Raw genomic sequence first — 21,453 nt, 5'->3', positions numbered from 1 at the left:
AGGAGATTCCCCCTTCCATGTAAAGCGCTTTGAGTGCCTTGAAAAGCGCTATATAAATGTAATGAATTATTTATTTTGTTTATCACACGCCGTAGACACGCATAGCTCAAAATGCGCACAGATAACACACCACTTGGCTTTAGAAAGTGGCGTGTAACTAACTAGCGAATGTTGAACATATTAATCCGGATGTTGACAGCTAGCAGTTCAGCAGAAGAGGCGAAGAAGAAGTTCCAGTCTGCGAAGACGGAAACCCCACCAGCACCGCTGTTGGATGATATTGAAAAATGTTGGGAAACGTCACATGACCCTACAAGAGTGATTACTGATTGGCTGTCTGAAAAAACAAAACAATAAACCTTTTAAAGAAGAAAAAAATCATCCACTGACTTTCAGAGCTGCGACAGAAACGACTTTCGACTTCGAGGACCTTGATAGAAATGTAGTGGAGGAAAAAGGACGATATTTGTCTTTCAGATGGAGTGAAGTTAAAGTCATAAGTTTACAGAAAAAATAACACTCCAGTAAAGCACAGATACTCAAAAAGTGTAAGTGTGTGTTTTTGAGAGAGTGTGTGTGTGTCAGTGTGTCTGAGAGAGAGTGTGTATGTGTGAGGGTGTGTGTGTGTGTGTTTGAGTGTGTCAGAGCGTTAGTGTTTGTGTGAGAGAGTGATTTAGTGTGTGTCAGAGTGATAGTGTGTGTGTGTGTGTGTGAGTGTGTGTGTGTGTGAGTGCGTTAGTGTGTGTGTTTGTTTGAGAGTGTGTGTGTGTATGTGGGCTTGTTTTTGTGGCGTATGAGGACACAAATGTGTATAATGCCATGGGTATGACACAGGTATTACAGGAGAGGGTGAAATATGAGGACATTACCCATGTCCCCACTTTACAAAAGGCTTATAAATCACACAGGAGGAGTTTTTATGAGAAAGTAAAAATGCAGAATGTTTCCTGTGATGGGTAGGTTTAGGTGTGTGTGTGTGTGTGTGTGTGTGTGTGTGTGTGTGTGTGTGTGTGTGTGTGTGTGTGTGTGTGTGTGTGTGTGTGTGTGTGTGTGTGTGTGTGTGTGTGTGTGTGTGTGTGTGTGTGTGTGTGTGTGTGTGTGTGAGTGATGGGTAGGTTTAGGGGCAGTGTAAGGGGATAGAAAATACGGTTTGTACAGTATAAAAACATTACGCCTATGGAATGTCCCCATATGTCACAAAAACAAACGTGTGTGTGTGTTAAAAGACTATGCTCCAGTAAAGTACATATACTCAAAAAGTGTACAATTCTTAAGTAAACGTACTTCGTTACTGTCCAGCTCTGTTAATCGGGTGTGTTGTCCCTGTTTTCCTCCTGCAGCTGCTGCCAGATCTGATGAATCCTGACGATCTTCTGTCCTATCTGGACCCGCCGGACCTTCCCAGCAGCAGCAACGACGACCTGCTGTCTCTCTTCGAGAATAACTGAGACCGTCTAACCCTCGACCTGCAGCTCCTCCGCACTTGACAAACACCAATGCACTTACCGTCGCTTCCTCTTCCTGTACAGATTTCAAAACCAGCGTGGACAGACGGCGTCCGCAGAGGTTGTGCTACAAATCATCATTAACCGCTAACGGTTCACAGTAAGGTTTCACATTAGATAAAGGGATAGTTCACCTAAAAATTTAAATTATCCCATGATTTACTCACCCTAAAGTCATCCAAGGTATGCCCAATCAGATTTATATTAAAAAAGTCCTGGCTCTTCCAAGCTTTATAATTGCAGTGAATTGTTGTTTCTGTTTTGGATTCCATAAAAGTGCATCCATCCATCATAAAAGTGCATCTATCCATCATAAAAGTGCATCTATCCATCATAAAGTGCATCTATCCATCATAAAAGTGCATCTATCCATCATAAAGTGCATCTATCCATCATAAAAGTGCATCTATCCATCATAAAAGTGCATCTATCCATCATAAAGTGCATCTATCCATCATAAAAGTGCATCTATCCATCATAAAAGTGCATCTATCCATCATAAAAGTGCATCTATCCATCATAAAAGTGCATCTATCCATCATAAAAGTCCATCTATCCATCATAAAAGTGCATCTATCCATCATACAAGTGCATCTGTGCATCATAAAAGTGCATCTATCCATCATAAAGTGCATCTATCCATCATAAAAGTGCATCCATCCATCATAAAAGTGCATCTATCCATCATAAAAGTGCATCTATCCATCATACAAGTGCATCTGTGCATCATAAAAGTGCATCTATCCATCATAAAAGTGCATCTATCCATCATAAAGTGCATCTATCCATCATAAAAGTGCATCTATCCATCATAAAAGTGCATCTATCCGTCATAAAAGTGCATCTATCCATCATACAAGTGCATCTGTGCATCATAAAAGTGCATCTATCCATCATAAAGTGCATCTATCATCATAAAAGTGCATCTATCCATCATAAAAGTGCATCTATCCATCATACAAGTGCATCTGTGCATCATAAAAGTGCATCTATCCATCATAAAAGTGCATCTATCCATCATACAAGTGCATCTGTGCATCATAAAAGTCCATCTATCCATCATAAAAGTGCATCTATCCATCATACAAGTGCATCTGTGCATCATAAAAGTGCATCTATCCATCATAAAGTGCATCTATCCATCATAAAAGTGCATCTATCCATCATAAAGTGCATCTATCCATCATAAAAGTGCATCTATCCATCATAAAGTGCATCTATCCGTCATAAAAGTGCATCTATCCATCATAAAAGTCCATCTATACATCATAAAAGTGCATCTATCCATCATAAAAGTGCATCTATCCATCATAAAAGTGCATCTGTCATCATAAAAGTCCATCTATCCATCATAAAAGTCCATCTATACATCATAAAAGTGCATCTGTCATCATAAAAGTGCATCTATCCATCATAAAAGTGCATCTGTCATCATAAAAGTCCATCTATCCATCATAAAAGTCCATCTATACATCATAAAAGTGCATCTATCCATCATAAAAGTGCATCTATCCATCATAAAGTGCATCCATCCATCATAAAAGTGCATCTATCCATCATAAAAGTGCATCTATCCATCATAAAAGTGCATCCATCCATCATAAAAGTGCATCCATCCATCATAAAAGTGCATCCATCCATCATAAAAGTGCATCTATCCATCATAAAAGTGCATCCATCCATCATAAAAGTGCATCTATCCATCATAAAAGTGCATCTATCCATCATAAAAGTGCATCTATCCATCATAAAAGTGCATCTATCCATCATACAAGTGCATCTGTGCATCATAAAAGTGCATCTATCCATCATAAAGTGCATCTATCCATCATAAAAGTGCATCTATCCATCATAAAGTGCATCTATCCATCATAAAAGTGCATCTATCCATCATAAAAGTCCATCTATCCATCATAAAAGTGCATCTATCCATCATACAAGTGCATCTGTGCATCATAAAAGTGCATCTATCCATCATAAAGTGCATCTATCCATCATAAAAGTGCATCTATCCATCATAAAGTGCATCTATCCATCATAAAAGTGCATCTATCCATCATACAAGTGCATCTGTGCATCATAAAAGTGCATCTATCCATCATAAAGTGCATCTATCCATCATAAAAGTGCATCTATCCATCATAAAGTGCATCTATCCATCATAAAAGTCCATCTATACATCATAAAAGTGCATCTATCCATCATAAAAGTGCATCTATCCATCATAAAAGTCCATCTATACATCATAAAAGTGCATCTATCCATCATAAAAGTGCATCTGTCATCATAAAAGTCCATCTATACATCATAAAAGTGCATCTATCCATCATAAAAGTGCATCTATCCATCATAAAGTGCCTCTATCCATCATAAAAGTCCATCTATACATCATAAAAGTGCATCTATCATCATAAAAGTCCATCTATCCATCATAAAAGTCCATCTATACATCATAAAAGTGCATCTATCCATCATAAAAGTGCATCTATCCATCATAAAGTCCATCTATCCATCATACAAGTCCATCTATACATCATAAAGTGCCTCTATCCATCATAAAAGTCCATCTATACATCATAAAAGTGCATCTATCATCATAAAAGTCCATCTATCCATCATAAAAGTCCATCTATACATCATAAAAGTGCATCTATCCATCATAAAAGTGCATCTATCCATCATAAAGTGCATCTATCCATCATAAAAGTCCATCTATACATCATAAAAGTGCATCTATCCATCATAAAGTGCATCTATCCATCATAAAAGTGCATCTATCCATCATAAAAGTCCATCTATACATCATAAAAGTGCATCTATCCATCATAAAAGTGCATCTATCCATCATAAAAGTCCCTCTATCCATCATAAAGTGCATCTATCCATCATAAAAGTGCATCTATCCATCATAAAAGTGCATCTGTCATCATAAAAGTCCATCTATCCATCATAAAAGTGCATCTATCCATCATAAAAGTGCATCTATCCATCATAAAAGTGCATCTATCCATCATAAAAGTCCATCTATACATCATAAAAGTGCATCTATCCATCATAAAAGTCCATCTATACATCATAAAAGTGCATCTATCCATCATAAAAGTGCATCTATCCATCATAAAAGTGCATCTATCCATCATAAAAGTGCATCTATCCATCATAAAAGTGCATCTATCCATCATAAAAGTGCATCTATCCATCATAAAAGTCCATCTATCCATCATAAAAGTGCATCTATCCATCATAAAAGTGCATCTATCCGTCATAAAAGTGCATCTATCCATCATAAAAGTGCATCTATCCATCATAAAAGTGCATCTATCCATCATAAAAGTGCATCTATCCATCATAAAAGTGCATCTATCCATCATAAAAGTGCATCTATCCATCATAAAAGTGCATCTATCCATCATAAAAGTGCATCTGTCCATCATAAAAGTGTATCTTTCATCTAGCCATGCATCCATTTTTTGAGCAGCCCCAGAGGGTTAAAATCAAAAGTTGTTAATGCAATCGAATGGACCTGAGCTAACAATGACAAACATTATTATTAATTGATATTAACAAAGATACTGTAACCCATGTATTGCTCCTGAACTGTTATCTAATGGGACCTTATTGTAAAGTGTTACCCAGATATCTTATTTTATGTCGTTCAGCGTTTTTAAAACATTTAATGATGGAAAGTTAGCACAACCTCTGAGGAAAGTGGAGCTGAAATGAACTCAGTCATTTTTACCATGAGAGTGAAATATGTGCACGAGTTTAATATGTCCTGTTTGTGTTTATCACGTCAGCGCCGATTCCCAAAGGTTCACATCTCGAAGCACAGCTCTGATTTAAACTATCACACCAGTTAGGACGCGTAAAAGGGGAAAAAAGGAAATCGAACTTGTGTAGCTTGAAGTGTTTCCATGTATCCGTCTAGTTCTCTTCTGTTCATTATGCAGTTGTATTGTTTTTGAGAAGCTCATGTAAATATTTGTGAATACATTTGTATTAGTTGGTCATCATGTTTCTTCTGCCACTGTATGTCTATTAATATTCATCACTAGAGCGAGTGAAAGGCACGGGGTGTGTCCAGAACGCAATACTCTACTATAATGGATAGATGAGCATTGAATTGAAATATACTTCAAAAGTTTGGGGTCGTAATACTTTTTTATATTTACTGCTCACCAAGGCTGTGTTTATTTGATCAAAAATACATTAAAAATATTGAAATATTATTCTAATGTAAATCATCTCTATGCGAATATATAGTAAAGTGTGATTTATTCCTGTGATCAAAGCTGAATTTATCATCATTACTCCAGTCTTCAGTGTCACATGATCCTTCACTAATCATTCTCAGATGAGGATCTGATGATCAACACACAGTTAGGATTATTATCAAACTGTGTTGCTTCATATTTTGGGGAAATATTAAACATTTAATATAAATTAACTTGGCTTGAAAAAGGCCAACTGCTAAAGCTTTTTGTTATCCTCTGAGACTAGATTTGTAATCTAAAAAGTGCTACTCCTCCTAGACTGTTCAGGCTACATCCACCAAACTCAGACTAGACCTTCAGGCTGTTCTGACTTTGTGTGCTATATCTTCTCAGACTGATCAGACTTACGGTTTTCCTAAAAATGCTGATCAAAGCTTGGGGGAAAATCCCATTGACTTATATTGAATTCAAATGAGCCACGACTGTTCAAATTTGGACCATTGAGGCTCATTAGACTCCATTAGCTGCCTATCTATCCAGTATTTCTTATCCATCCATCCATCCATCCATCCATCCATCCATCCATCCATCCATCCATCCATCCATCCATCCATCCATCCATCCATCCATCCATCCATCCATCCATCCATCCATCCATCCCTGCCTAAACTACAAAACTAAAACTTACACTATTTAAAATGTTTAAAACTACATCAAACTTTCTTGTTAGGCTTTTTCAAGCTTACTTAAAGTTTGTCTACGACCTTTTTATGTAGTGTTCCTTATTATTTAATATTTAAAAGCATACTTTTGATCAATTGAATGCGTCTTTACTGAATAAAAATATCCATTTCTTTCAAAAAATGTGTTACTGACCTCAAACTCTTGAATATAAATATGGACAACTGGCAAAATGACATTCACGAAAACACTTTCATTGAAGAAAACCAATGGTGTGTCGGAGGCTCGGTTTATTGTAACACTGAGTTTATGTTAATATGAAAAATATTGTTAATATGTACAAGCAAATATAACAGCCTTATGTGAAATAAATCTATACACGTATGTAGAAAGGGTATGTAAAAGCTTACAGCCATTCGAAATGTGTTTAAAATGTTGAATATTTTATACTTTTTTTTGATTTGGTAAATTATTTTGTATTGTTTGTCTTGTAGCATCACATAGCAAAAAAAAAAATTACACACATGCAATTAATTTTTTTAATGAATCTAAATATGTGACACAACTAAGTCTTCCATTTTTTTATGAAAGAGACGGATGATTTTAATATCTGATTTTTAATCTGTGAAACATTGAGCATCAGGTTTTCTTTCTCGTCCTCATGAGGATTAATGTATACTCGTGCTGTTTTCACAGAAATAAAGCTTTCATTGTCATTTCTTTGGTCTGATTGATTGTAATTAAATTGTGAGGGAAAAGGAGAAAAATATGCTTTCTTCTAGATCACAGTCTGTCCTCAAACAGTCCAAAACTTAATAAACTCATCTGTAATCTTTTCACTTGATGTTTGCTGAATTATTGATTTTGTGAGTGAACTGCAATATAATCATTTGAAGTTTGTGTGGAAAATGAGACTGTAATCTTACAAAGACTGAATTATTGTATTTATCACTTTAAGCAGAGTCATTTTTAATCATATAGGGTGTGATGTTATAGTCATCTTTGACCTTTATGTCATTGACTTACGATAGCCTACCTAGCACCCTAGCACTAACCAGAAGTAAAAAATAATAATAATAATTGAATTGTGATTTAATGTATTTTTATGTGATTTTACTTATTTGTATATTAATTACATAGTATATTAATTCATAATATATTAATTATTATTATAAAATGTGTGACGCGCGCGCGCGCTTTTAAGCGCTTCCGTGTGACTCTTCAGCTCTTCCTGTGTGTCTGTCACTCAAGCGGCGGCAGGAGTCGGTAACCGGAATCAGCATGTTAATAATCAGCAACCGGATTAAATTATGCTCGCTCGCGTTCACCGCAGCGCGCATGTACACCACCGGAGCTCAAGCCAACAACAACCCGGTGGTGTTCTTCGACATCGCGGCGGATAACGTACCGCTCGGTCGAGTCACCTTCGAAGTGAGCCGTTACGAAGTTACGAACTTTACTATGCTGAAGGCTTGGCTTATGAATTATTAATGACGCAACCCGACGCTCGTCCAGGTAGTCCATCTGATTGGCTGAATGGAAAGCTGGAAGCTAGACAGTTGGCGAATCAGCGAATTCTTTGAGGGTGTTTGGATATTAATTAGAATGTGTGACTGGAGGCTCTTTTGTTCATGTAATTAATATTCATAAGCGGAGCCTTCTCCATAGTAATGTCTTCTTCATAACCTGCAAACTTAACTTTTTTTTTTTATTATTACATTTTTACTGTGCGTAACATATTTCTGAAACATTTAGGATGTTACACTTGTTTAAATTAAATTTCAATCAAATATTTAAATGTGTATTTATTTTGCAATGTGATTATTTTAATTGACATTTGCCTATCTTCCTGAACTTTAGCTGAATGCGGATGTTGTGCCCAAAACTGCAGGTAAATCCTTTGAAAACACCTTATATTGTTATTCCTCTCACACAGATGCCATGTTTGACCTTTTGTGTGTGTTTTACAGAGAATTTCAGAGCTCTGTGCACGGGTGAACATGGATTTGGATACAAGGGCTCCATCTTCCACAGAGTGATCCCACAGTTCATGGTTCAGGTAACATAATTCTCATCATCTTCACAAAAAGATGAAGAACAAGATCTCACACGCCTTCGTGACCTGATTCATATCAAACCTGCGGCGCTTCTGGGTTTGGCTTTGGCTTAAAGGGATAGTTCACCCAAAAATTAAAGTTCTGTCATCATTTACACACACCTTTGTGCTGTTTTAAACCTGCATGAGTTTCTTTGTTCTGCAGAACACAAAAGCTGATATTCTGATGAATGTTTTGTAACCAAACCGTTGACGGCACCCATTGACTTCCATAGTATTTTTTTCTTACTATGAGAGTCAATGGGTGCCGTCAACTGTTTGGTTAAAAAACATTCATCGGAATATCATATTTTGTGTTCAGCAGAACAAAGAAACCCATGTAGGTTTAAAACAACATGAGTAAATCATGACATTTTTGGGTGAACTATTTATTTTAAAGGGTTAGTTCACCCAAAAATGAAAATTAGCCCATGATTTACTCACCCTCAAGTCATCCAAGGTGTATGACTTACTTTCAGCAGTTTTATGAAGGATGGATGCACTTTTATGGTGGATAGATGCCCTTTTATGATATGTGGATGCCATTTTATGATGGATTGAAGAAAAAGTACTATTTAACTTGTCATCCTAGCAGCAAACAGAGCAGTGTGTGATGGAGTACAGCAGAGCAGCAGCAAGAATATCAAATATTGGGGGGACAATTTGGCCATTTCTAATTATTCTATTGTCCCCCTCAATGCCAATGGTGGTTATGGCCCTGATTTACACTGGTGTGTGTTTCACTCAGGGAGGAGATTTCACCAACCACAACGGGACCGGTGGAAAATCCATCTATGGCCCGAGGTTTTCTGACGAGAACTTCAGACTGAAACACACCGGACCAGGTAAAACACACACCTGTGTTTGCTCCACAGACGCCCTCTCTCTTCCACATGTGCTTTATTCTGGCTGCTGCTGTTTGTTGATTGATCGGGTTCTGTAGGAACATGTCAACGCCTCTAGATGGCGCTATGTCTGTTCAAATGAAAATCTGTCAAGAAGGGTTAATGTTAACTAAAAGCTAAAACTAAAATAATTAACATTTTTAGTAGTTTTAGTTCATTGAAATAAAGCTAAGATAACATATTAGATGACAAAATAGGAACTAAAATGACTAAATAAAAAATAAATCACAGCTAAATGGGAGTATTAACCAAATTAAATATTACTTAAACTAAAATTAATTCAATGATAACTGAAAATATATAAATAAAAAAGCAAAATATCACAACTTCTGATCTCAATCTGACAGAAAAACAGCAGATTGTCATAACTTATCACTTTTACTTAAAGCATTGGAATCAAAAATCATGTGTTTGATACAGCGATTATTCAGTTCTATCTCTCGTTATATGTATCGACTCATGACATGAGGGTATCGTTAAGCCCACCTAGTAATGTTTTATTTAATAAATATATATTGTGTAATGTATGAGTGTTTCTATGCAGACATCCATTTAAATCAGCAGCTGTAGTTAACATCGGCTGTTAAATTCACATCAGTTTACCATTCGTTACGACCCATGAAGATCTTCATTTTGTGTGTGTGTGTGTGTGTTCGTTCAGGTGTTCTGTCCATGGCCAACGCTGGACCAAACACAAACGGATCCCAGTTCTTCATCTGCACAGTCAAAACCGAGTGGTACGAGAGGATCCTCTTTCCTTTCCTGTGGCTGTCAATGAGCGGATGAGATGTTAAAGTGATAGTTCTGTGTTTTGTTTTCTTTCTAGGCTTGGTTGTGTTTATGGGGCGCAGTATATCATGTCTTAATACTTCTTCTTTTTTTAAACGCTGTATTTTTCTTCTATTCTCCCTTTATTCCACACCGCTGTCTGTCCTTTGAGCGGCTCGTTTGCTTCCTGCTTCTATGAAGCCCCTCCCTCTGAAAAACGCAATGGTCTTAGATTGGTCAGATGGCCAAATGTAGTTTCCTGTATTTTTATTGGCTGAAGCGCCAAGCACAGGTTAAGGCCACGCCCCTTCCCATTACGGGCAGAAGTCACATCTGCGGAGACTAGCGAGGGTTTATGATGTCACCAACCCAGGAAGAAGCTCGTTGTAGTCCAAACCGGCCATTTTTGTAGGCAATAAACTGCTGTAACTTTAAAAGACAATATCTCCGTTTGCAGTGAACTTTCAGCGCTGTAACTTTGCAGAGACTGTTAATGCTCAAGCAGCGACATTACACACTAACTAAAGTTACAAAAGTCAAATCGCATGCAACCTCCCCTTTAAGAGTGTGTGTTTTTCCAGGCTGGACGGGAGGCACGTGGTGTTCGGCAGTGTTAAAGATGGGATGGATGTGGTGAGGAAGGTGGAGGAGCTGGGCTCTCGTTCGGGAAGAACCGCCAAAAGAATCAGCATCAGCGACTGTGGAGAACTCAAGTAGAGTCGTTTTCTACCATCCTGCCACAAACTCGTCGACTACTAAATGTTCAGATATCTCCGTAATGTGAAATATAGACACTTTGATTCAAAGCTGTATGGCGTTTCATTTTTCTCTGGAACACAAAAGGAGAATTTTTTAGGAATCCTCAATCACCAAAAAGGGCACAAAACCGCACCACATCAGCCCTGATATCTCCTTTTGAATTCCACACATCATGCAGGTTTCAAATGACATCAGGGTCAGCAAATAGTGTCATAACTATCATTTCTGGGTGTGTTATTCCTTTAAAGGAACGTCCACTGTGAAGAAGTCATTTTAAACGTCATTCTCAGGTAATATTGGTAAAAACCGTTGTTTAATCTGGACTGAAAACGCGCATATCTGATGACCTCGTTCTCATGCGTGAGGTTATGAATTATGACCAGTGTGCTGCAGTGTTGAATTTGAAATAATAAAGCCAAGAGCAATAAGAAATGATGTTTTAGTGGTTTATTTGTGTGCACCGTTGGATCGGCTCGTTTAAGGCACATGTCTGATATACATGATCTGAAGTCATTTAGGTGACCTGGATCTGTGTGACGCATATGAACTGCAAATTTGTGCTAGAAACCAGTATTAAGTGCTGGAGGATTCTGGGACTAAACATTTGACCAGTTCATTCCCTTTAAACAGAAGCAACCTATTCTTAAAAGTAACTTGACTTCAGATTATAAGTGAACAAAACATTGAAACAGCAGCTCTTTGTGTTTTGCGGTCACTGTATATGAGATATTATAAAGTATATTTCACAAGACTTCCTTCAGAGAGGAAGTGTCACCTAATAATACTGTTAACTTTCTGATATTTATTGCTATCACTATTATTGTTCATATTTTTACACAAATACACAAAGATGGTTGTAATAAACCGCACTTGAGCGATCCTAAAATCACACCACAAATAAAAAAAGGCTATGAAAATTCATTGCAGATCAACAAAAACAACATTATAAAAAACTATTTGAAAGCCTTCAGAACCTCACACTTATTATTCATGGCTATTTATATGCATAACATTATGACCACTGACAGGTGAAGTGAATAACACTGATGATCTCTTCATCACGGCTCCTGTCAGTGGGTGGGATATATTAGGCAGCAAGTGAACATTTTGTCCTCAGAGTTGATGAGTTAGAAGCAGGAAAAATGGGCAAGCGTAAGGATTTGAGCGAGTATGACAAGGGCCAAATTACGACGGCTAGGGTCAGAGCATCTCCAAAACTGCTGCTCTTGTGGGCTGTTCCCGGTCTGCAGTGGTCAGTATCTATCAAAAGTGCTCCAAGGAAGGAACAGTGGAGAACCGGCCACAGGGTCATGGGCGGCCAAGGCTCATTGATGCACGTGGGGAGCGAAGGCTGGCCCGTGGGGTCCGATCAAACAGGGTCCTCCATCCATGTGGATGTTACTTTGACACGCTCCACCTACCTAAGCATTGCTGAGACCATGTTCAGCCGTTCATGGAAACGGTATTCTGGTGGCTGTGGCTCTTCCAGCAGGATAATGCTCCTGACACAAAGCACAAATGCTTCAGGAATGGTTTGAGGAGCACAACAACCAGTTTGAGGCGTTGGCTCGGCCTCCAGATTCCCCAGATCTCAATCCAATCGAGCATCTGTGGGATGAGCTGAACAAACAAGTCCGATCCATGGAGGCCCCACCTCATAACTTACAGGACTTAAAGGATCTGCTGCTAACATCTTGGAGCCAGATACCATAGCACACCTTCAGGGGTCTAGAGGAGTCCATGCCTCGACGGGTCAGCAAAAGGGGGACCAACACAATATTAGGAAGGTGGTCATAATTTTATGCGTGATCTGTGTATATATATATACAGCATATAAATGAGGATATTTCATGGATATTAATGCATTGAATATGTGAAAGGCAATACTGTCCTGCCTGTAAATTATAGCCCTGAAATGTTTTTATTAAAAGCTCCTGAGGAATATTTCACATATGATATGTAAATATGAATCTCACAGCGCATTAATTTGAATTGAGGGTCTGTTTTTCCCTCAGAATTTTGTATTTGAGTTTAATTGTGGTACAAACCCAAATCTTATTGTTAAAAAATATATATTTTCTGTGGCAATCAACATATTGCATGAATGCTACCCAGAGTTCTGCTTTAAATCAGCCAGGAGTCGATGAATATCGTCCAGCTAAAGTGGAGCCGATCATAGCACCAGTTCTGAGGTGAGTGAGGGTGAGGGCGTCGTTAGGGTGCCGGGGGTCAGAGGTCACTGAACTCGACGGCAGTAGTATCCGAGCACCTTACACTTCTCACAGAGATGCTGAGGATGTTCTTTGCTCTGGTCCGACACGTCCAGGCCGTCAGGTTTCTCCAGAGGACGCTGCAAACGCAGAGGAGAGATTATAAATGCACACGCTCATCCCATCTCTCTTTAGTCTTTAGTGTGTGATGTTGCTGTTAGTTCTTCTCTATATCATTGTCAGTGTTTCTGAACTCCTGAAACGCCTCCATATTGGGAACAACACGTTACAATAGTCCTCATTTAAATAATGCATAAAGGGGCGGGGCCTGGTTAAAGGAAGTGTATGTAAGATTGTGGCCCAAATCTGGTACTGCAATCACTTTCAAATGACTGTAGAGCGGTGTATCCCCCTCCACCTCCCCCTGACTCGAGGTTGCCAGATTGACTGCAGGATCAGCAGGAACGTTTGAAGATCTGCAGCTGTGGTAACTAGAGCAGATCTGGCAACCCCAAACACTACTGACTTCGTGATTGGTCGATTAGTTGGAGGGCGGAGTTTTAGGCCAAAACACAACATGTCAACATCAGCTGAGGGCTGCAACAACAACTTTATAATGACAATATCCTGGCCGGACTACTGTTGTCAGTGATAGAAGTATTTGAAATTAACATGATTTCTTACGCCGCATTCACACGGGGCGTAGGCGTTAACGCTTCCCATTTACTTTGAATGGGTGACATCATCCGTTGCCGAACTGAATTGTGGGTTCCGTCGCGGCGCTTCACTCGCGTTGCAAGTGGCAGAAGTTGAAGATTTCTCAACTTTTCAAGCGCCAGCGCAGGCGTCATCCAATCAGATCTCCGTATGCAAATATCCTTGAGCAGGCGCTAGCCAATTGCGTTCATTACTGCTCCGTGAACCATCCAGACGCAGCTCCCGGACCAGTACGGGATATTATTCCCACTGTCGGGCTTTGATCAGCTTCGAGCACCTGGGCAGTGCACTGACAACAACTACAGGGGCAATCACATTCGCACACACAACAAAATCGGCATCCTGCTGTCAAAAAAGGCGTTTTTTTGTGTTGTGGTCCAAGCGGCAAGTAAATTTTAATGCGATTGGCTGTTGTCACGATGACGATCGCGTCAGCACTAAGCTTCAGCCACGCCCTCCGTCAAGCGTTAACGCCTACGCCCCGTGTGAATGTGGCGTTAATGTCTAGTGACATATCAGGGCCATTTTATGATTCATTGAAATACATTTCTTACATACAGTTAGTAGAGTGTTGAAACCAAAACTGGCGGTTATGGTAAGGGACGGGACATCCAAATACCAATCACAACACACTGCTCCAGCTGACCAATCAGAGCACAGTGTGCTTTTCAGAAGGCGGGGCTTCATAGAGACAGGAACTAAACAGAGTTACTGACAGGCTGGGAAGAGAGGAGCCGCAACAATGGAGAATATGAGGAAATAATCAACATTCAAGCAGGAAAACCTGCTCTAGCAGAGCTAAAATACAACATCAAGAGTAAGAGTATTATGAAAAAGCAGCCCTGATGTCCACATGAAAGCATACATCTTAAAAGCAACATTTATAATACAGAAGAACATCTGGTGAACATTACAAAGGAAAGAGCGTCGAGGAGAGCAGATCTGACTCGATGTTCTTCGTCTAGTGTTTTTAACCAGGTTCATAACTTCGTAACCTGCCAAACGTACTGCAAAGCACCTCATGAAAGCTTTATCTGGAGCCAAAAGAGCTCGCTTACATCAGCGTCTCCAGTTGCTGAGGTCCTCGTCTCAGTCGTGAGGTAATGACAAACAGATGCTCGGCAACTTTTTACTGTTTAGATGCATTTAGATGTTCGTTTGTGGCTTGTTTTGTGCAGATGCTTCATTAAAGCAACTCCAGAAAGCTTCCAAACATTCACTCAGAGTTCCTGAGCCGTAATGCAGTTGTGTTTATATGGACAAGACAGACAACAGAGCACAGGAAAGAACATCTTAATCAATCTCTTTGTCTTGATTTCTAGTAAAAAACACCATTAGAGCAAGATGCATCTACTTGAAAAGTCAGATGGCATAAGATGATTGGGTTATTTTTCTTACTCAATTGGTAAAGCAGAAACTTCACTAAGTTCTGTTAGATTTGCATAATTCAGCAATTGGGTAAACATTAAAGGACAACTCTGGCGAATTTTTAAGTTTATCTTGATCGTTATATCTTTGTGAGTACAGTCTATAGAAAAAAACCCGAACCGGATTGGTGCTTGCAACGCGGAGTTATTACAGTTAATGCCCAGAGCCCCCCTCAGCTAAAGGCAGCTTTGGGGGCATAAATGTAACGGGTGTCTTTGTGCCTCTTAACAGACACTAAATGCAATTAAAATGTCTGTCCAACATGACCCTCACATGACAACGAGATGCGTTTAGCCACTTAGCATTGTTTAAATTCACCTGTTTTAGCCGGCTAGCTGTGTTCGCCGGAGTTGTCCTTTAAACTAATGGCTAATTTTGCTAAAATATCTTCTTCCAAGGATGTTTCAACATTGCAACCAGGAAACCAATTCTGATGTGATGTCTGAAAGGCCGTTTTTCAGTCGGTTCACCTGTTTGTGAGGATAGACGTTGATGTGGCATTTGATGCACTCCTGACCCATGTTAGCCCACGAGTTTCCACTCATCCATTTCCTCTTGCATTTGGGACACTTGTACTCTCCGAAACACCTCTTCTTACCCTGATATGGCGTCAGACCCTCTCCTTTAGGACGAGCCTGGTAAGAAAACAACCTTTAGTTCATCCGTAGACACATTAACGAAACATACATGACTCAATACAGCAGAATCACACTGCAAATCTTTCAGTATCATACACACTATCGCTCAAAAGTTTAGTACGAAATTCATACTTTTTTTAGCATTAAAGTGACATTAAAGACATTTATGTTACTACAGATTCTATTTTTAAATAAATGCTTTAAATTCATCAAAGAATCCTGAAAAACAAAATGAAAAAACATTTTCAACACTGATAATAATCCAAAATGTGTGTTGATCATCAGATCCTCATCTGAGAGTGATTAGTGAAGGATCATGTGACACTGAAGACTGGAGTAATGATGATAAATTCAGCTTTGATCACAGGAATAAATGACACTTTACTATATATTCACATAGAGAACAGATGATTTACACTGGAGGAATATTACACTATTTTATTTCTATTTTTTATTAAAGGTGCACTATGTAGTATTTTTGCAGTAAAATATCTAAAAACCAGTAGGCCAGTGTTATATATTTTGTTCAGTTGAGTACTTACAATATCCCAAATGTTTCCAACTATTTGTAAATTGTGAGAAAATTGCTATTTTAACTGAGGACCGGGACGTGTCAGCATAGCGTCTGAGGGAGTCACCTGTCAATCGCGTCATATCTGCGCTACCCTCGGTTTCGGCTTTTATTTGGCAGGAGCGCTTTACTCTTAGCAGTGTGAACAAGTGAACGCACGGAGTAACGTCATAACATCGTTTTAAACACACTTAAATGTATCTAATATGATAAACAGAGCTGCTTTACCTCATAATCATAACCGGAAGAGCGGATCAGTGCAGGCGCCCGGCGACTGTGTCCCGTCCCGTCATAATAAAAGTCCCAGTGCTCGCGAGCCGCGTGTGTGTAACAATCGCTCCAGCAGCCGTGCTCAGCTCCACAACACTCGGTCCTGCTCTGCTTTACACTACAGTAACGTTAATAACCGCATCCATCAACATGATTTCTGCCCGAGTCCTATTTTCCACCGGCTGTGAGGTGAAGACCACATCTCCCAAGATGCTGCGCTCACACTTGGCGTCATCAAACTACGCCTTTGTTTTGAATAGGCGCCCTCCAGTGGACGGAAAGTTGCATAGTGCCCCTTTAAATAAATGCAGCCTTGGTGAGAATAAGAGACATCTTTCAAAAACAGATTTTTTTTTTTAATTATTACACACTTTTGAACGGCAGTGTATATTGTTTTGTAAATGTTAATTCTGCAGTCATATGTTTCATAGAGGTTTTTTTTTAATCACTAATAATGTTTCTTAATATTTTATCTTGAACCCCAGTGTTTCATTTGTCAAACTGTTACTGTATTATGATGTTTGAGTTATTAAAGATCCTGACATGCTGCTTTTTAGATGCTTTTATATAGCCTTTAGTGGTCGCCTAATACGGTATCTGAAGTCTCTTTCCCGAAATTCAGCCATGGTGTAGAATTACAGCCACTACGAGCCAGTCCCACAATGAGCTTTCCACAAGACGTGCCATTTTTTGTGTCTGTAGCTTTAAATGCTAATGAGGTGGAGAGAGGCGGGGCAAGGTGGAGGGTGGGGGTGTTTTCTTGACCAGCTTGCGGCCACAGTACCAATAATGCTCTGCTAATGTTCTCATGGGCGGACATAGCAAACCTTTCCCATGTATGATGACATATAGGGAAGATTCCAGATTGGCCCATCTGAGTTTTAATTTTCTTAAAGGCGGAGCAGGATACCCAGGGCTTTGTGTACACGTACACCAATCACCATTACTATCCACTGGGGGACCATAGGTATGCTAGAGGAACTCATTTTAATGTTAAAAAACCTCAAAGTACATTTTCATGCCATGGGACCTTTAAAAGCCCACTGCAGTGCTTTATAACGCGCCGCATTATTCAATGTGTTGACGTGATTTCCCCTGAAACGGCTCCAGCTGTTAGCAGCTCCTCCCCTTTTTTGAAACAGCCAATAGCGTTTCGTTAATATACTGTTTGACTAGAGCCTTTCTGTGTGGTAAAGCCAGTTTCCTCTCACCGTTTATCATCATAATCTCCTCCATATCGCTTTGAAATGCTGCATTCTGTACAGAATTAAAATGGGTCGATATGTTTGTTGTCTGCGCCGACTCGCGCATATGATCCGCGCTGCGCTCTCGTGTCTGTGTGTGTGTGTGTGTGTGTGTGTTCTACTGCGGTGCACAACTAACGTGAAAACAGACTTCATTCGCCTCAAATAAAAGAATATTTACACTGAATCGTTTCCTATCGCATATCTAGTGTGCTATGTGCCTTTCAGCATGCATAAATTAGTAAATGTGTGTTAACAACTGACCGATTTCAGCTTCAGCAGTGTAGGGGGCGGGCTTTAGATTGTAGAGAACATTTGATTGGACAGAAGATTTGACGAGAAGGTGAAGTCTGCGATGATGTCCCTAAAATCTGAGATTCGTTTGAACGGAAGTGAGAGACTGTAAGTTTTGAATGCTTATTTCTCCTAAATGCGAATTTTGTCATTGTTTTGGAGCACACTAGCTTATTCATAACTTTAAGGCTAACACAGTCATACTAAAAGCTAAAAAACTTGATTTCAGTGGGCTTTAAAGTAAACATTAAACATTCTCATAGTAACTGAGAAATGCACTGTTGCATTTTAAATGTTGGACCTATAGTGGTCTTCTCCTTCACACACACATTCACTCAAATGCACACAGGTCTGTTTCAGATTTTCAGCCTGTGTGTTTGACAGAGATCCGCCGCACTCACATGTCTCTAATCTCTTTACTGTGGTTATTAGGAGTCTTTAGTCATGATGAGTCCTGTCTGTGGTTGGCTCAGGATCATTGGGATGCTTTAAACCTCTTTCTGAAATCATTCAAGCTACATTTCTAATAATCCCAGAGCCAGTGTTGTAGTTGAGCACTGATTTGTGTTGGATGTGAGCTCTCTGTGAGCAGGTTCTGACTGTTGGCATTTCTCTGTGTGACTAATGTGTGATTTAATGAGACACATCTGAGTGTCTTACATCACTGATGCACCGGCTCCATATAAACCACCTGCTGCTTTACTAACCACACACACACACACACACACACACACACACACACACACACACACACACACACACACACACACACACACACACACCTTTGCTTGACTACTGATGATTCACTAGTTCTATTTGTTCAACTTAACATCTTCGTCTTTAGAATGATCTGGCATAACATTATGACCACTGACAGGTGAAGTGAATAACACTGATGATCTCTTCATCACGGCTCCTGTTAGTGGGTGGGATATATTAGGCAGCAAGTGAACATTTTGTCCTCAGAGTTGATGTGTTAGAAGCAGGAGAAATGGGCAAGCGTAAGGATTTGAGCGAGTTTGGCCAGATTGTGACGGCTAGACGACTGGGTCAGAGCATCTCCAAAACTGCAGCTCTTGTGGGCTGTTCCCGGTCTGCAGTGGTCAGTATCTATCAAAAGTGCTCCAAGGAAGGAACAGTGGAGAACCGGCCACAGGGTCATGGGCGGCCAAGGCTCATTGATGCACGTGGGGCGCGAAGGCTGGCCCGTGGGGTCCGATCAAACAGACGAGCTACTGGAGCTCAAACTGCTCCAGAAGTTAATGCTGGTTCTGATAGAAAGCTGTCAGAATACACAGAGCATCTCAGTTTGTTGAGTATGGGGTGGTGGCTGTGGCTCTTCCAGCAGGATAATGCTCCTGCCACAAAGCAAAAAATGGTTCAGGAATGGTTTGAGGAGCACAACAATGAGTTTGTGGTGTTGGATTCAATCGAGCATCTGTGGGATGTGCTGAACAAACAAGGCCGATCTATGCAGGCCCCACCTCACAACTTACTGGACTTAAAGGATCTGCTGCTAACATATTGGTGCCAGATACCACAGCACACCTTCAGAGGTCTAGTGGAGTCCATGCCTCGACGGGTCAGCAAAAGGAGGACCAACACAATATTAAGTCATAATGTTATTTCTGATCGGTGTATATTCCTCCCCTGACTATAATTATAAGGCAACCAATTAAAATTCAGTAGTAGTATCAGTTTAATGTTTGTGAACACACGATCATTGAGAGATTTGCTATATATGAGCACAAGATTGACTAAAATGTAACCAGAGTAGATGTCAAAAATTCTGTAATATTCCTCCAGTGTAAATCATATGTTCTCTATGTGAATATAGTAAAATTTAATTTATTCCTGTATTATAATTTATTTCACTACGTGCCTATATGATGTCCCTGTTTGAACAAATTCGCGGTTTTTGCTGTTTACACTGAGATGATAACGATATCGTTTTCAAAAGTTGGCGTTTTCAGGCTCCCAAAAGATGTCCTTGTGTAAATGTATGGCCAGTTTTCAGTTGATCAAAAATTCTGTAATATTCCTCCAATCATCTGTTCTCTATGTGAATATATAGTAAAGTGTGATTTATTCCTGTGATCAAAGCTGAATTTATCATCATTACTCCAGTCTTCAGTGTCACATGATCCTTTACTAATCATTCTCAGATGAGGATCTGATGATCAACACACAGTTAGGATTATTATCAGTGTTGAAAACAGTTCATATTTATGTGAAAACCGTGATGATTTCTTTTCTGGGAAGTCCAAAAGAGCAGCATGTATTTGAATCTTTTTTACCATTATACTAGCCTAGAAATCTAGACGCACCCTAGCGGCAGCAAATCTAATCTGCCCGCGAGTGTCGTCTAGGAACTCTCAATACCCTTCTGAGCTGTATTCCCCTAACTCTGGACGGGCCAATCACGTCGTGTATAGAGTCGGTGGGCGGGGCCATAATGACGACGGCCGAGTTGCGTTTGCGTGCTTCTAGTAAACACAGAAACTGGCGAACGGCGGCGGTCTTTTGAATCAGCTTTGACCGCGACTCTGGAAGACTTGGAGTTAAGCTTTTCTCTGAGAAAAGAACAAAGAACGGCACTGAAGTCATTCTTAAGAAGGGAAGATGTGTTCAGAGTTTAGCCGACCGGATACGGCGAATGTTTAATCTGTCAGCGAGCTCTGCTTCACCTTCGTTGCTCTGGTTGGTTGTAGCGCTATCCTATCGCGTGCAGAGGGAGTTTGAAAGACGACCGTTTATCCGCCCCTCAGATTGAGCCGTCAATGGTGAGTTTCCAGACCAAACATCTTGATGTGGGTCTGGCTTGTCAGGCTACCATTATACATTTGTTTTTGATCAGTGTGAAGTGTGAGATGCTTCATTTGGAGGACGGGCCGGCTGACATTAAGGCCGCTTCGGGAGGAGATGTTTACTCAGTGCTCTGTAATCACAGCTGGAATGTGAGCGTTCGGCTCTGAAACGCCTGTTATTCTGACCACCAACAATCTCTGAAATGTGACTGAATGAAATGAAGATGTTGACAGCCAAATGAAATAGGACTCCTGCCTCCGAAAACCCTCAGGAGTGTTGCACCTTTTGCAAGACGAATATGATGATTAGAAGAGAAAAGCGCGACATGAACATTCTGCTAAACATC

At 39.8% G+C, this 21,453-nt stretch overlaps 3 protein-coding genes across 14 annotated transcripts in view; 2 read left to right on the top strand and 1 right to left on the bottom strand.

The window, feature by feature from the left end:
* The window catches only part of LOC137055365 (zinc finger MIZ domain-containing protein 1-like), a 79,837-nt gene extending 72,598 nt beyond the window's left edge, over positions 1-7,239 (top strand). The window contains exons 23-24 of one of the 12 annotated variants that reach the window (XR_010899993.1): positions 1,341-1,823; positions 3,633-7,239. Coding sequence is in view for 1 of the 12 variants with exons in the window: in XM_067429088.1 (XP_067285189.1) it covers positions 1,341-1,448 (108 nt within the window). In the remaining 11 variants the exon portion in view is untranslated. Of the gene's footprint in view, positions 1-1,340 lie in introns of all 12 variants that reach the window. The other 11 variants (XR_010899986.1, XR_010899988.1, XR_010899990.1 and 8 more) reach the window with 11 other exon arrangements.
* Positions 7,240-7,620: 381 nt separating this feature from the next.
* ppifb (peptidylprolyl isomerase Fb) lies at positions 7,621-11,362 on the top strand. The gene is made up of 6 exons (XM_067429892.1): positions 7,621-7,831; positions 8,261-8,291; positions 8,371-8,459; positions 9,244-9,340; positions 10,062-10,137; positions 10,750-11,362. The coding sequence occupies exons 1-6, from the start codon at positions 7,682-7,684 to the stop codon at positions 10,883-10,885; spliced, it is 579 nt and encodes a 192-aa protein (XP_067285993.1). The 5' UTR covers positions 7,621-7,681; the 3' UTR covers positions 10,886-11,362.
* A 1,386-nt stretch (positions 11,363-12,748) lies between these two features.
* LOC137055369 (zinc finger CCHC domain-containing protein 24-like) overlaps positions 12,749-21,453 on the bottom strand; it is a 29,314-nt gene continuing 20,609 nt past the window's right edge. The window contains exons 3-4 of the mRNA XM_067429092.1: positions 15,753-15,917; positions 12,749-13,277 (exon numbers count right to left, since the gene is read on the bottom strand). Of these exons, the coding sequence (XP_067285193.1) occupies positions 13,164-13,277; positions 15,753-15,917 (279 nt within the window). The 3' untranslated portion in view covers positions 12,749-13,163. The remainder of the gene's footprint in view (positions 13,278-15,752; positions 15,918-21,453) is intronic.

This window comes from Pseudorasbora parva, chromosome 21 (assembly GCF_024679245.1).
Source record: "Pseudorasbora parva isolate DD20220531a chromosome 21, ASM2467924v1, whole genome shotgun sequence".
Classification (NCBI taxonomy): domain Eukaryota; kingdom Metazoa; phylum Chordata; class Actinopteri; order Cypriniformes; family Gobionidae; genus Pseudorasbora; species Pseudorasbora parva.
This window is presented reverse-complemented; position numbering and strand designations above follow the sequence as displayed.

Excerpts from the sequence above, each read along its gene's own strand:
- ppifb (XM_067429892.1), top strand. The coding sequence starts at position 7,682 with ATGTTAATAATCAGCAACCGGATTAAATTATGCTCGCTCGCGTTCACC. Across the intron at positions 7,832-8,260 it reads TCGGTCGAGTCACCTTCGAA|CTGAATGCGGATGTTGTGCC; the intron begins GTGAGCCGTTAC and ends CCTGAACTTTAG. Across the intron at positions 9,341-10,061 it reads ACTGAAACACACCGGACCAG|GTGTTCTGTCCATGGCCAAC; the intron begins GTAAAACACACA and ends GTGTTCGTTCAG.